Source organism: Lepisosteus oculatus, chromosome 8, assembly GCF_040954835.1.
Source record: "Lepisosteus oculatus isolate fLepOcu1 chromosome 8, fLepOcu1.hap2, whole genome shotgun sequence".
Lineage (NCBI taxonomy): Eukaryota > Metazoa > Chordata > Actinopteri > Semionotiformes > Lepisosteidae > Lepisosteus > Lepisosteus oculatus.
The window spans coordinates 16,461,436-16,475,700 of NC_090703.1; the positions used below are offsets into that span (position 1 = coordinate 16,461,436).

At 34.6% G+C, this 14,265-nt stretch overlaps 2 protein-coding genes across 3 annotated transcripts in view; one reads left to right on the forward strand and one right to left on the reverse strand.

Moving 5' to 3' along the window:
- fmn1 (formin 1) overlaps positions 1–4,886 on the forward strand; it is a 143,120-nt gene extending 138,234 nt beyond the window's left edge. For both annotated transcript variants that reach the window (XM_015350900.2, XM_015350899.2), the window contains one exon: positions 1,631–4,886. In XM_015350900.2, the coding sequence (XP_015206386.2) occupies positions 1,631–1,675 (45 nt within the window). In that variant the 3' untranslated portion in view covers positions 1,676–4,886. The remainder of the gene's footprint in view (positions 1–1,630) is intronic.
- Positions 4,887–10,504: 5,618 nt separating this feature from the next.
- On the reverse strand, positions 10,505–14,012 carry grem1a (gremlin 1a, DAN family BMP antagonist). Its single transcript, XM_006632444.3, has 2 exons — positions 13,691–14,012; positions 10,505–12,042 (listed from the first exon to the last, which is right to left on the reverse strand). Exons 1-2 carry the CDS (start codon positions 13,696–13,698, stop codon positions 11,481–11,483), a joined length of 570 nt encoding a protein of 189 aa, XP_006632507.2. The 5' UTR covers positions 13,699–14,012; the 3' UTR covers positions 10,505–11,480.
- Positions 14,013–14,265: the final 253 nt, after the last annotated feature.

Here is a 14,265-nt window from a genome sequence, read left to right on the forward strand (position 1 = left end):
GTTGTTTATGTGTTTGTCATAGGAACCATATGCCTAAGTTGTGTCAGTATTGAATAGTGGATGTATAGTATTTGCAAAGTGTGATCGGGTTTGTTTCTGGTTTGTGCTCCTTATGGATACACAGAGACAAAATTAAAAATCCACTAATGCCATATCAGGTTTCCAAAATCCTAACTCTAGACGCAGAGAAAGTGATAAAAATAAACCTAGGTCATTTAAAGTATGCTAACATTTAAAATTCACTGTATACAGACGATACTAGTGTTTACTATGATTTGGGTTTTAATTAATGTCCTTTCCCACTTACGTTTGATCACTTCTAACTGATTCCATATTTGCAGAGTGCTAAGTCAGGCTTACCTCCCATAGAAATTCATTAAAACTTAAATAAAGGCTACTCTGGAATGAGTTAATGGTCCTATTTTCCTTTGAAGAAAGAAACCTGAGATCTCCTGTATACTACAATAACAGCCACTGAATTTTTTTTGGGGGTGGGGGGGGCTTCTTAAATTTAGTCTATGAATATAACATCATTTGTACAGCTTTCCTCAAAGGTGTTTTCCTTTTTTGCAATGTAAGGCTGGATACTTTACTGTTCAATTAAATTATTTAGAAGCAAAATTCAAGCACACATGATATAACCCGTTAGCTAGAATTATGGAGAAGAAGTGAATAAAAGTGTACCCATTCAAAATTAAAACACTTTCACTTAAGAAATTTAACTTCATTGCAGTCAGTTATAAATCAGTACACTCAGTATACTACAAAGAAAAAACTTATATATGATCTTCTACATTGTAACATTTAGAAAACCCAGAATTAATGTTTTGATATTTAGTTTCAAAACCTTTATTTCTGTGGACTTAATATTTACCTTTTATTTCAGGAAAAACAAGGAAATTTCAGAATTATAAATATTTAGATATTTTAGTCTTGTTGCACTGCATGGTATGTCATAAGCTTGTTATTTTTGTTCCAACCCTAATTTTGTAAAAGGTGCCATGCTGGGATTAGAGCATCCTTATGAAAGTATTTCCAATAAATACTAAAAACTACAAAATGGCAATAGATATTTAAAGGAAAATGTATAGGATAAAATACGATCCAATGAAATCTCTGTAAAGAAATGGGTAATTTAAAAAAGCATAATATAATCCTGCAAAGAATTTCCAGAACATCCAGAGATTTCATTTTACACCTCGGCCTTGGATGTACCTTGTTTAGCTGTTTTGCAGCAGATCTTTCAGAGTTCCATTGAAGATGCAAGTGGATTTGTGATATGTGCAACTGTGATAGCGTTCCAAACCATAGAAATATCCTGAAACATCATTGGTACAGTACAGTATAACTCAGCTTACTGAGCAGGAGGATGACTCTTGGATGTTTCAGATTTTAACTGAAATGTTGCAATGGTAGTATGCAAATGCTAATAGATATGTTTTGGCAATCATGCCCAAATATTGGGTTGAAAAAAATATCACTTGGTGATGGCTTGGCTTTCTTATTATTTAAGGAATATAGGGGTGGATAACCCCAGAACAGTTTCACAGTTACCTCTTATACTAGTATCACTAAAACTTGTCATTTAATGGGGCGAAATTGTAATTGTTTCTTTATTTTGCCATAACAGAAAGAACGGTTACGTCAGAAGGAAGCGAGTGTATCCACCACCTGAAAGAAGCAGCGAGCAGGCTGAGGAGACTGAGAGACTGAAAGGACTGCCCCACTGTGCAGTGTCCGTCGCCTGATCTGTTCCTGCTGCTATCTCGACCTGTCTGTTTATTGGGTACCTGAGCTGACAGCACTGTGATCCCTTGGAGATGCCAGTTCCACCACCTGCCAGCTTACAGGACATCAGGAAAACTGTTGGAAAAGGACAGACTGGGGAAAGGATTACTTGCCAGAGCTATCCCTCATGTGGGCATATCAGATGGGGGTTGGGGTTTTCTGTAATATGTAACAAAGCCAAAATCTATAGCAAAGGCCTTTGGATAAAGAATCCAAGTGAGCAGTCAAACTCCAGCAGTCAAAAATCTCAGATATAAACAAGTTTAAGTCTGTGTAGAGTGATACACTGGAACTACTGGAAGAACTGGAACAAACACATCAGAGTAACCTGAATTGTGGGTTCATGTTGCTCTGCAGATTCAATCATGATCAACGTATATCTAAAGCTCTGAAAGCTTGTATAAAAATAACACTAGGGAAATGGACATATTTTATTGAAAAGCAAATCCATACTGATAAAACTTCTCTTAATAGGTTGTAGCTTCGGTGCACAGTTGTTGCATATTATTATTTTTTGGCCATGACAAATAGATGCCACATGATACAGATAAATACAGATTAAATACAGATAAATGAAGAGCCGTATCATTGATGTGTGCAGTACATTTAGGATAGGTTACTAAATTAAATTCCTTGAAGTTTGTAAAATTTTCAGTTGTAGCCTTCATCTTTAAAAAATCCCCAGTCCTATCTGTTTTGATTATTTCTTGGGGGTGAAAGTGCATGCTGAGAAAGTTTCTAATTTGAAAGGTATATTTTATAAAGACAGAAACTTGAAAATTTGGTAAATGGATAAGATAAGATCAGATCACTTTATTAGCCACACAATTTCTTGCATTAGGAATTTGTCTTTTCGCATACCCCAGCTTGTTCTTCATGAGACACACAGATAGGGAGAGAGAAGCTTAAATAAATACACAACATTTTAATCGATGATCTTTGTTAAAGACAGGGGGAAGCTCAATATTGGTATTTGTGCCTTTGAGAGTTGAAGAGAGGAACCTGATTGCAGTCAATTCTGAATGAGTTACAGTAACCCCTACTGGGCAGGTTTTGGGTGGTTACCAGGGTTGTGCTTTGCTTTCTATAGCACAATGGATGGATAAAACTCAATAATTACATTTTTCCAGGAGAAAACTGAAGTCTACTCTTCTGACTCTTTCAGTCTGGTGTCAGTTTTAGCCATATGCTGAGGTTTGAGATGGATTTTCAGAACTAAGGAACCAATTGAAGAAAATTATATTTGCAATAACACAGAAAAAGCCATCATGGTGTAAAAACATTTGTTCTATATTAATATACCTTATTATTCAATAGTTCCCTTCAAGTAACAGATATAATTATATTGCACGTTTGGCCAATGTTTAAAATTTCTATGCAATAGTTTTTCTGAAATCCAATACAGTATATCTCCCATATTTATACTAACAGTTACACATTACAGTGATTAATGTGCCATTATGCAGTTAAATTGACCATTTACATTTTTTTTCAAAAGCTAAAAAATATATTTGTTTAACAGAATATTTGTATTTTAACAATAAAGGATTTGAACTTTTAGCTTTATGTTTCGGAGACAAGGTCTACTAAAGAAATATAGTCCTATAGTAATAGGGATTCAGATATATTTGTATATATAAAAACATTTATTTTATGCCTAAATATCTATTGTTTGATCTTTGCAGATATATTTTTGTATATAATTTCAGCCCAAGTGTGAGAATGCTATTTAGACAGTTCATTCAGGTTTATCAGAGAGACGTTTTTTATTTTTTCATTAGTGCAAAATAAATGTAAATTAAAAAAAAAAATTCAATTTTAGGATTACAAGAGAGAGCCGCATACTTCACCCCCAGAAAAGTCCGTCTATACATGTTGTACTTGCATAGAAGAGTTTCAGTGTAATGTGTACATATCGGTTTATATAAACTCGTGTTATCTGTTGAAGAGTAAAATACCTAAAAGAACGTTCCTTTTATTTAGATTTGAAAGGTTTGGTCATTTTGAGAAATTATACATAAAGAAGCATGCCAGACTATCAGAAACAGTACTTGTTAAGTAAAACTTTTTTTAACACTAGAAATATTCAGAAATGTCATTCACAACATACAGTGAGTGTGAATTCAGTACAATTCTTTGGTCCATGCAGAAATGTGTACTACTTACACTGTTGAAAGGAACGTAAAAAATTTAAAGTCCTGAATAATTAATAATATGAAAATGTCTTTAATGGTCTACTGTTTGTAATATTCAATAGCTTGAAGGACTGTGATATTTTTTCAAAGCAGCTAGAGTAAGATTTTCTTATAGGGGGAAAATGAAAGATCTGTTTTGTCTATATGTATGTTAAAAACATCTTTGACAGAAATCGGTGAAGAATTTTGTCCTAATTTAATTTTCCTAATTAAAAATCAGTCTTCCATGTGAAAGCAAGTGCAGGAGCAGGCGGTGTCAGAGTAAGCTGTAAAGGAGATGGTGATCTAAAGACATTGCCTTGAACTTGGTATATTTCCTTTACTCATAGAGTTGATCAACTTCAAGAAAATATAAAAAAAAATAATGATTTTATCATGCTAATCATTATAAGTGGAATAAAAAAGCATAAGTGGAATTTGAAGGTATGACATATTTCATTTGAGAAATTAGAACACTTAATTGAATACAATTCCGAAGCGTAATGTACAGTACACCTTCTTTTTCCCAAGGTAATATTTATTTGTTAAGGGTTTATAAAAAGAGTCACAAAACTAGATCATGGAAATGAAGTCCCAGTTTAACATTAAATATTGCAGTCATTTGAAGATTTTTTTAATTTATGTGAGATAAGTGTTAAAGCTGAGATAAAACATGTGAAACTCTTTGAGCATCAGACCAATGTCTGAATGATCTGTAATTACAATGGATGAGCATTTTCCGTTGTTGTCATTCATTCCACTTCTCATGACCTGGACAAGATCTGGAGTTTTCTTTTGTCCATTTATAATTTTTTTTGTCTAGTTATTAAATTAATGATTTTTTGTGCTAATATATTAGTCAACAAAACTGTAGGGGAAGAATGTATCCTTATGACTCAAATAAAATGGAAAATTTAAAGAGAACCTTTTTTTTTTCTTTTTTTGCACTTTAAAATAAAACACGGTTCATCTTATTCATATAAGCTGATGAGAAAGGAAAGGGTTTAAGATGAAACATTAAAAATAACATAGACATGTCTATGGGTTTCCTTATTATTTTCAATTTTCAGTTTTTAAGTACTTGGAGAAAACAGCCAATTGATAGTGCGGACAGTTTTAATATGGTATCAGCCCTGTAAAAATGTCATTTTAGTTTAATGAAACAAATTTTAAAGAATATGTATTTTATTTATAACTGGCCACAAGCAACACAGCCCCTATATTTGCATTTTCATTGCACCATTTTGTTAACTCATGCATTGCACAAGAAATGATTTACATGTTTCTATTTTTAGTGTTGTATTCCAACTAAAGGAACATCTTAGAAGGTCCTGAAAATACACTCAGATACAAAATACATATCTCAAGCAAACTGTTTGCTTGCATTTTTCCTTTAATGTATTAGAAAATGCCAAATGCAAGAGGGCATTTTATTCTAGATAAAAAAGAGAGATTTGCTCATTTGTTCAACAGAAGCAAACATAATTCCTTCTTTTGAGAGTTTTCAGTATCCCCAATTCTGCAATAACAATACTAAATCTGATGTGGAACCTCAAAGGAAACAGTAGACTGGGTTTATTCCTTATCTTATGGTTATTGACATCTTTTGTAAACAAGTCTTTGACCTGGGTCAATCAGTGTCCACCATGATCTCAACCAAAAGTGTGCAAAGGACAGAACATAGACAAACAAAGATGTTACACATGGATCATAGAAATGTCTTTCAATAAATCTGGAGAGTAAGAATGTAGTTTGGCAACATTATTTGGTGATGGCTAACACCAACATGTGTCACTACAACATGTGTCACTACTGTATCATATTATCCTACCACAACCACAAAATATTATAAGTCCACAACCAGAGTAATTTTGATGTGTTTAAAAAATCTCATAAAATCTTAAATATTATTTGCATGTTTTGCCATTTCTAAAGGAGATGCAGAATTCTTGAGGTATTTAATTATGGACCAATACAATCAATTAACTGAGCTCGACTTTGTCACAGTTGTATCCTGTCAGTTGATAATACTAATGAATGCTAGTGACTCTGGATACGTAACTTATTGATGCACTAACAACTTTACGTTTTAAATGTTCCTGCCAGCTACATATTCTATGTGTTCTTTCTTTTACTCGGGTTGTTGTTTGTAGTGTAAGTAAAATATGGAAATGTGTACTAATTGTGTAATATTTCTATTATGCCTCTCTCACAATCTTGTACTCAACCAGACAACCAGTCAACACTGAATCAATCCAAGGTTGAACATGAGTGCTGTATTTCATTATAATTTAAGTTCAATCTTTTAGTTAATTCTTCAATTCCTTGAAACCTAGTTCTTGAAAAAAACATATACAGTATTTTGAAGACAATAACCACAACAAGCACAATAATTCCAGGTTCCGAACATACTGGTTTGTTCTGTGTGGATTAGGTACTGCAGCAAGTAGGAAATTGCAATTCTAGAAAAACAAATGTGTTAACCAGCTTTTCTGCAACAGTCAAAGACAACATAGAACATAGTCTGGTGATATTTCTGAAATGCAAGAATTATGTTTTTACACTATTTTGATATGAGGATCACAAATTAAACCAGGATCAAATATCATCCCTAAATTCTTCAGTTTTGATTGAAATTTAAGCATGGTGCTATCCACAAATCACATCGGTTTTACATAAGTGATGGGAGGTGCAGTTAAGTGAAGTTAATTTTGACTCATCCAGGTTTTTATATCAGAGATGCAATTAGAGGGTGGAGAAATAGCTTATTCAGTGTCAGGTCTAGGATTGACATAGATTTGAGTATCATGAACATAGAAATTATCATTCAGACATCTGATTTTTATATGTGACCAAATGGGAACATGTAAATGCTGAAGAGCAATGGGTCCAAATTTGAGCCTTGGGGAATACCAGACTTAATGAACCCAACTTCAGAACTAAAACCCCCAAGAGAATCAAAGTATCAATGATAAGTAAGATAAGAGTTGAACCATTTATGTGTGATATCAAAAGCAGCACTTACATCTTAGGAGAATTAACATAAATAAAGACCCAGAGTCAATTACCACAAGTAGATCGTTAGTAACTTTAACAAGAGCTATATACTGTAATTGTCTGAAACCAGATTATAAGGCTTTAAAAAGGTTATTTGCAGTCAGGTAACTGTTCAATTGTACTGCAGTAGCGCATTATAAAATGTTCACAAAAAAGTATTGTTATAGGACAAAAACTGCTAAAGTTATCCAGGGCCATATTTAGTGTTTTGTTGGAATCTTAGTTTCCTAACAGAAATTCTGGGATAAACAGAGTTTTGGAGCAGAAGATGGTTGTTACAGCATGAGATTGCAAAGTTGCTATACCTGGAAAAGGAGAGCAAATTCAATCTTGGTTCTTAGAACAACAGCAAATTAAGCAGACTTGTCTTCCATTTTAACACATGCAGTACGACTAAGGGCTAGTGTGTTAAATGCTGAGTGCACAGGAACAACAAAGATGTAAAGGTTTTTCTTTGTTGATGAATTTTGGTGTAGAACTGGTTAGTCTGAGGCACAACTTTTTACGTGGATTCTAAAGCATTACATAATTTTTAATATTTAGTATTGTTTCCCAGTTGTATTCTGTGGGTCAACAGAAGTAATGAAATATTGAGGGGAAATAAAAGAAACGTTTGTTTTCTCATTTTTGCTAAAAATCAATCTGAAATATATCCTTTAATGTAACACACACCTTGGAATCAATTATTGTTTAATAAGTTAGACTTTACCACTGTGGCCCTGAGAGACCATGCCAGAGATCAGGATCAAGCTCCTCTTCTGCAGAATGTGTACTGTCAAATCCATCCACCTTTTTCCATACTCTAGGTCCCACGGCCCATTTAGCATAAATTGGAAGTGATGCAGTCTAGAGGCTTAGGTGCACTTGGCAGGTTTCATAGGGGCAATTGCAGAGCACAAACCTGTTCAAAGCTAGTGATAATCAACAAGTTGCGCACCATTGGTTTTGGGAATCCCAGTTAAAGTAAACCAGTAACAAAACTCAGTCTCAAACCAGTGATGTTTGGGAGCATGGGAGACAGCAAAGATGATTAGAAATATTGAAGTATACAGTAGACATGCCTGCATGTGTATAATGTCTCCTGAAATGTGTGGGGGGCATAAACATCACATAATTGCTCATAAACTCTGCAACAGGTGGAATATGGATCTTTTTAATATAGCAGCCCACAACATGATGCAACATATATTTTGAGATTATGATTTTAGTCAAACCAAACATTATATGAATAACAAGTATAACAAGCAGTGTTCTAAATGAAAGTTAAAAAGTTAATCTCTAAAATACATTTTAGAAACAGAAAACAGAAGTCCACAGACAGCCATTTAAAGAGTAATAAGAGTGATGCTGGACTTATCTGGGAGGGAAAAAGAAAGAATCATACTCACAGTACAGAACAAAACATGTATTCACACTTGAAGACTGCTGAAAAAGAGGATTTAAATTTAAACTTCAGCTTTAAAATACCACATTTAAATTTGAAAATAAACAAAGCGCAAACGTATGAAGGGCTTTAACAAGCTGAAAGTAATTAAGGTATACGTAAATATCAGTTTTTGCTGAATAATAAAAAATAAATTTATAAAACTAACCAAAATCTAACATTTATATTTCTAAAGTCAATTTTTAAAATGGCTATATCATTTATAAAAGACATCCAGTGTGATGATTGAATCCGAGTGAATTATCAGAGAATCCCTGAAATATATTTAATGATATGTTTACTCTTAACTTTCAACCTAAATGGTTTTAACTGTTTTTTTTTAACGTTATAATTCAGTAAATAATATTTAAACGTGTTAAATGTTGACCAACAGTGCCATAGAAAGGTCTGTTTCCTTAATAAAACACAATTACAGAAACAACATAAACCACAGCTAGTTTGTTTTGGCTCTAAATAAATTCACAGGTACGGATAGAAATCACACATACTGTATTGTCTTAATAAAGGACTTAAGGAAAACCAAAAAAAGTTAAGCTTGTGGGTGATTTGAACTTTACAAAGTTCTCCTACATCAATAACAGCATACTGTAGTATGAACTCTACAGAATGCCAAATTGAACAAAGGCCTGTGGCATCACCCCTGTGCCATTTTAGTATGACCAGCTGTTGGAGGATGGACTCACTTCATGGTAGGGACTTCCCTGGAGACGTTAGGTTTCACACAAGAAGATTCTGTTAAATTAAATTTAATATCAAGAATAAAATACTTCTAGTTGCCTTCTGACATGAAGCAGTGTTAGAGGTTGTTCTAATTATGGTTTTTGAACAAGCTTACATATCCTTGAGGTCATCTTAATCTTGCAATTTTACTTACAAAATTACTTCTTCCTAATCCATATAAACCCCCCCTTTATTATGTCACTTTGGGGAAAGAATAGTACAGATTGAGTTATTAATACTAGGTTTAAACCCATAGAAAACGCCTGTAATTAGATGAAATAAACGTAATGAGCAACACCCATTATAGGCCTAATTACAAATCAATACCTAGCCATGTTATTTTTATATTGCTATTCTGCTAGTCCCAAAAATGCTGCAAATGAGTGAAGCAAAATCATATATACATTCCTCAATATTTTAACACGTAAAGACACAGCAAATCATATTTACCTCCTGTATTGCCCAATTTAATTGAATAAAATACCATGAATATGAAGTACTGTAGTACTTTATCCTGTATACAGTATAGAGGATCTTGACAGACCTACATGTTTTAGCGCACTATAGCTGGATCCAACCAATGAATAAAAATCCATAATTAAAGTTAGGAGATGTTTAAAAATATTCTATTTCTAATGATAGAAATCCCCCCGCCGATTTTAACGCGCATTCCGGCCTTTTCTGGATCTTTATTTGCAGTTTTTGAATAGTGTTTTAAATAAAACTTTCACAACACTTAGAATCAACACTTAATTAGAAACCTCCTCAAGCCTAAGTTTAGGTACTGAAACAAACAGAACAATGGCCATTATTTTGCGAATATTGATTGGTTATTTGAAATATATGAGATACCTAAAATATTGTATATAACTACCTAAAGCCGCAGAAATATTTGCATGTACTAGTACGCATGGGTAAACTCCACAAGCTGTTTGAAATACTTATTGCAATGCTTGCTGTGCTTGACATTACATTGCTTTTCTAGTGGTCTTTCCCCCATAAATTACAAAGTTTCTTTTACGACGAAATGTACCCAAGGGTCTGAAGACGTATAAAAGTCCCAGCGAGAGGCTGGCTCCGAGACAAGAAAGTAGAACCCATCTCTAAGAGAAAATGGTTTTATTTGGTGCTTTGGGTTAACGTGATGCATAAAATGCTCGGCACGAAATCGGAGTCTTCGCAATTTCAAAATAATTTACGATTCATTTCACACTCGTTGAATCTGCACCGCACACTGAAATGTCTAGGTTAGCAATAATTGAAGGCGCAGGCTAAGCCATGACCATTGTCTGCAATGATAAAAGTGGAAGATTCAACAAAGTTCAATTTTAAAAATGTTTTAATTTGTTTCTCGGTAAGCAAGTCCTGCATATTGCACAACAATTGTATAAAATGTACTTTTTCATGCAGGAGAACGTGTTAATTTATTACTATATAGGCTAGTTCTTTAACAGTTGTCTGAAGAAATTCACATACAGTTGCTGAAGAAAATCAACGAAAAGTATATTTATATTTTAAACTTTCATTTGAAGAATATTAGAGTTCCCTTTCAATGTCATCAATAGCTTGACACTGGTGTTTATTACCAGTCTATATCCATCTACCCATTTGAAATCATTGACACAAAACAGTGTAGGCCAAAAGATTCACAGAAAAGCTTGTAACATTCATATTAATCGTACAAACGACTCATATAATTACATTAAATATTCGTATCACTCTGTTGTCTATTCACATTCCACACAGTGGAAACTATCTATTACACAGTCAATATTTAAAATCAATAAAAATAAAATAAATGCAGGTGGGATAATGAAAACAAATGGCGTATACCCCGCCGAAGTGGTCTGAAAGACTTTTGTTTGGAAGATATTTTATGTGAATAGGTCGCCAAGCCTTTCCACCATTCACTCGTCACAGTGTATTTTGTATAATCAAGCATGTTACTGTTATTAAACCTGTGTCGCAAGTTACAGCGGTGAGTGTGGTTATATGGTTATTACACTATAAATATGAAAAGGCATGAATTTCTTTTCCTGGAAAGCTCTGAAATTAGTGAAACAAAAGTGTTCCTATCTGGTGAAATACGAGTTGTTTTCTGTCTGATCGTAAATTGGAAGAAAACCTTTTTCATTCTATTGTCCCCCGAAGGACCAGGTCATCTGATGCTGAGGGAATACTTTCTTTTAGTAGTTTAACAGTCATATTGTGATGCAACGCGAATGAGCGCTTCCCTGTTTGGTTAGAAACAAAGTTTACATCTTGACACTAATCGACAAAGAGCATGAAACACTGATCTAGTCAAGATCTATAGAAACGCATCGGCACTCTTTGACGCGTTGCACCCTTTTCTTCTTGGTGCTGGGCTGCTGCTCCGGACAGTTCAGAGTGAAAGTCATCTTGGTGAATCTGAACGGCTTGCAGAAAGAGCACGACTGAAAGGCACCTTCTTCCTTGCGCACATGTCTGGGGATGTAAAAGGAATTGCACTGACCATAGCAGAATCGATTGATTATGGTGCGGCTGATGCATCCATCTTCATGGATAGTTTGCTTAAGAGGCTGGGTCTTACACCAGTCACGTTTCAGGTATTGGCGCTCCGTGACATGCAGGGCTTCCTGGCTAGACTCCAGCACCTCCTCAACAGGCGTAGAGGAGCCTTTGCTCTGTCCCCGGTTCCCCGAGTCTGGTTGCGGTGGCTGAGACTGCGGCTGCTTCTCCGAGTTGTTTTGTTGGGTTTTGCCGGGAGGGGGGATGGCTCCTTGAGAAGCTGTGCTTTTCTTCTTTGCCTCAGCGGAGCTGCACAGCAAACCAAGGACGAGCACCGTGCTGAAGACCACTTGAAGAGATCTGGTCATTCTGGAAAAAAAAACCCACGCATGACCGTGTACAGTTACTTTTTAGAGTGGTTAATGCTGCTTCTTAGATTTCCACTACATAACATCTACCAAATGTTTAAGCTTAAAAGATTACTGTATTAATCTTTTTAATGGTTTTATAAACGTGATGATCAAAACTCACATACTGTACTGTATTAAAGTGAAAGCTGAAGAAGACGGATTTCTTAGGCGTTAGAAGTTTTTTAAATTGAAAATAAGAATCTTGATCTATGATCTATGATCAGAAACAATGTTAATTCCTGGTGAGGAAAGCGGCATTTTAGAACAAGGAAAATGCAGTAATATAACACTCTTGTTGAAAAACAAGGCAAAAAAATTGTTTTGTGCCAACCTGGAGCACAGTTTATTAGAGTTTCGAATTAATTGATTTTGCCCGTTGTATAGCGAAAGAAATTATTCTGCTTTGTAAAATGTGATTCTCTTTCTGAACCACTCTGGAGTTCAACGTCACTGCCAGGATGTCTAGTGTAAAACAATATTATAGAGGTGCCAAGATCAGTAGAAGGTTTATAAGGGTACTAGAGCAGATAACTCAATGGGATGCAGAAGGAACTGGAGAGTAAGCAAGTCCTACTTTTGCTGACTGTTGCCATACCAGGCTTACAAATGTATCAAGAATTCCATTATGACAGTAACCTCAGTTAAATTATGGTTCTGGGCGCAGAAATATTTTTTCCTTATAAATAACCCATTGGAATGACTAGATTTGCGAGACAGACTTTGCTTGGAGTAAAATGTTTTCGAAAAAGGAATTGCACATTTAGAAGTGAAAAGGAGACAATTTTATTGGGAAGAGAATTGCATATTACTAGTCACTTAAAATGCATTTCTGCTAAAAAATGTTTGCTCTAGATCACCATTTGCTCTGCATATTCTTACAAAAACTACGAAATGGCTCGTATGTAGCTAAAAACGGGATAAAAGGCAAAATATTTTTTTTACTTTTTATCATAATAATGAAAAATTTCAGTTTATTTGCACAGACAATTTGGGGCTTGAGTACACAAAGAGCAACATATTTTTATTTTAACGTCTTAAACCATACAATGTTATACTGGACATTTCGCAATCAGCTTTTCATGAATCAGTAGATGAATTATGAATCGGATGCAAAGCAACGCATTAACTGTCACTAATGTGGTTTTAGGATCACAAACATTTTCTGTAAATAAGAAATGAAAATCCACCGCAATTGATGTATAAAAAACGTGCAAAGTATTACGGCTTTTAGAATTATGCAACATAAGAAAAACTGCTTTTACTTGCAATGACCCTTGTAATGTACAGAATGGTACATTTATATAAACTCAGTTTTAGTGTTTGCACTTGCTTCATGTGCTATACGTATATCCAAAAATGAATAAGCAGAGGGGAGATAGCAGATCGCAGACTGATTATTTTAGCTTCTTGTAGATAATATATAAACAGAACCACAACATACATTCAGACTCTTGGCTAATAAATATCGATGGCAAGACACCTGCTCATTGTTTTATTCTAATACCAGTCTCATTAAACGCATATTTTAATTTCAGTTAAGGTTTCTTAAGAATTAAACAACAACGATTTCTAATATACCCCCCAAGCGAAGCATATAAAGCACTCACCTGCCCATTCTTTGACAACATAAGCCGTACTCAGTCTTGAAAAGTGGTTTTAACGTGCCCAAGTCAAGGAGCAGTTAGTTGTATCGAGTGTATGGCAGTCGACGTGCGCAGTGATGGAAGTCGAAAGTTGCTAACGATTCCATAGAAAGGGAGACTGTTTTTTGGTACAAATTGCAGCAGCGCCTGGCTGTCTCCCTTTTAAATGTCTGCCAGCTGAGATGTGCAAAACAGTTCCTTCTACATTATTGGCTAGGCACGATCCAAAGAAAAATCAAACTATCCGCCCCCTCAACACTTCCTTGAACCCAAGGGAGGGAAACATACTGCCGAAAAGGCATTTAGGATTTTTTTTTCTGCTGGCATCTCTTTCCTGCTCATGTCAGACAGTGCCAGTGCCACTACAGAATTATACAGAGTACACCTCGGGGGTATACTTAAATACAATAATCATCGACATCTTGAGCATATTATAAATCAGAAAGTTATCAACTGTAGAAAATGAAACAATAGGTCATTCAAAATCACATCAAACTAAAATAGAAATCAATTGTCAGTACCTTGTATTCTGCTTAATT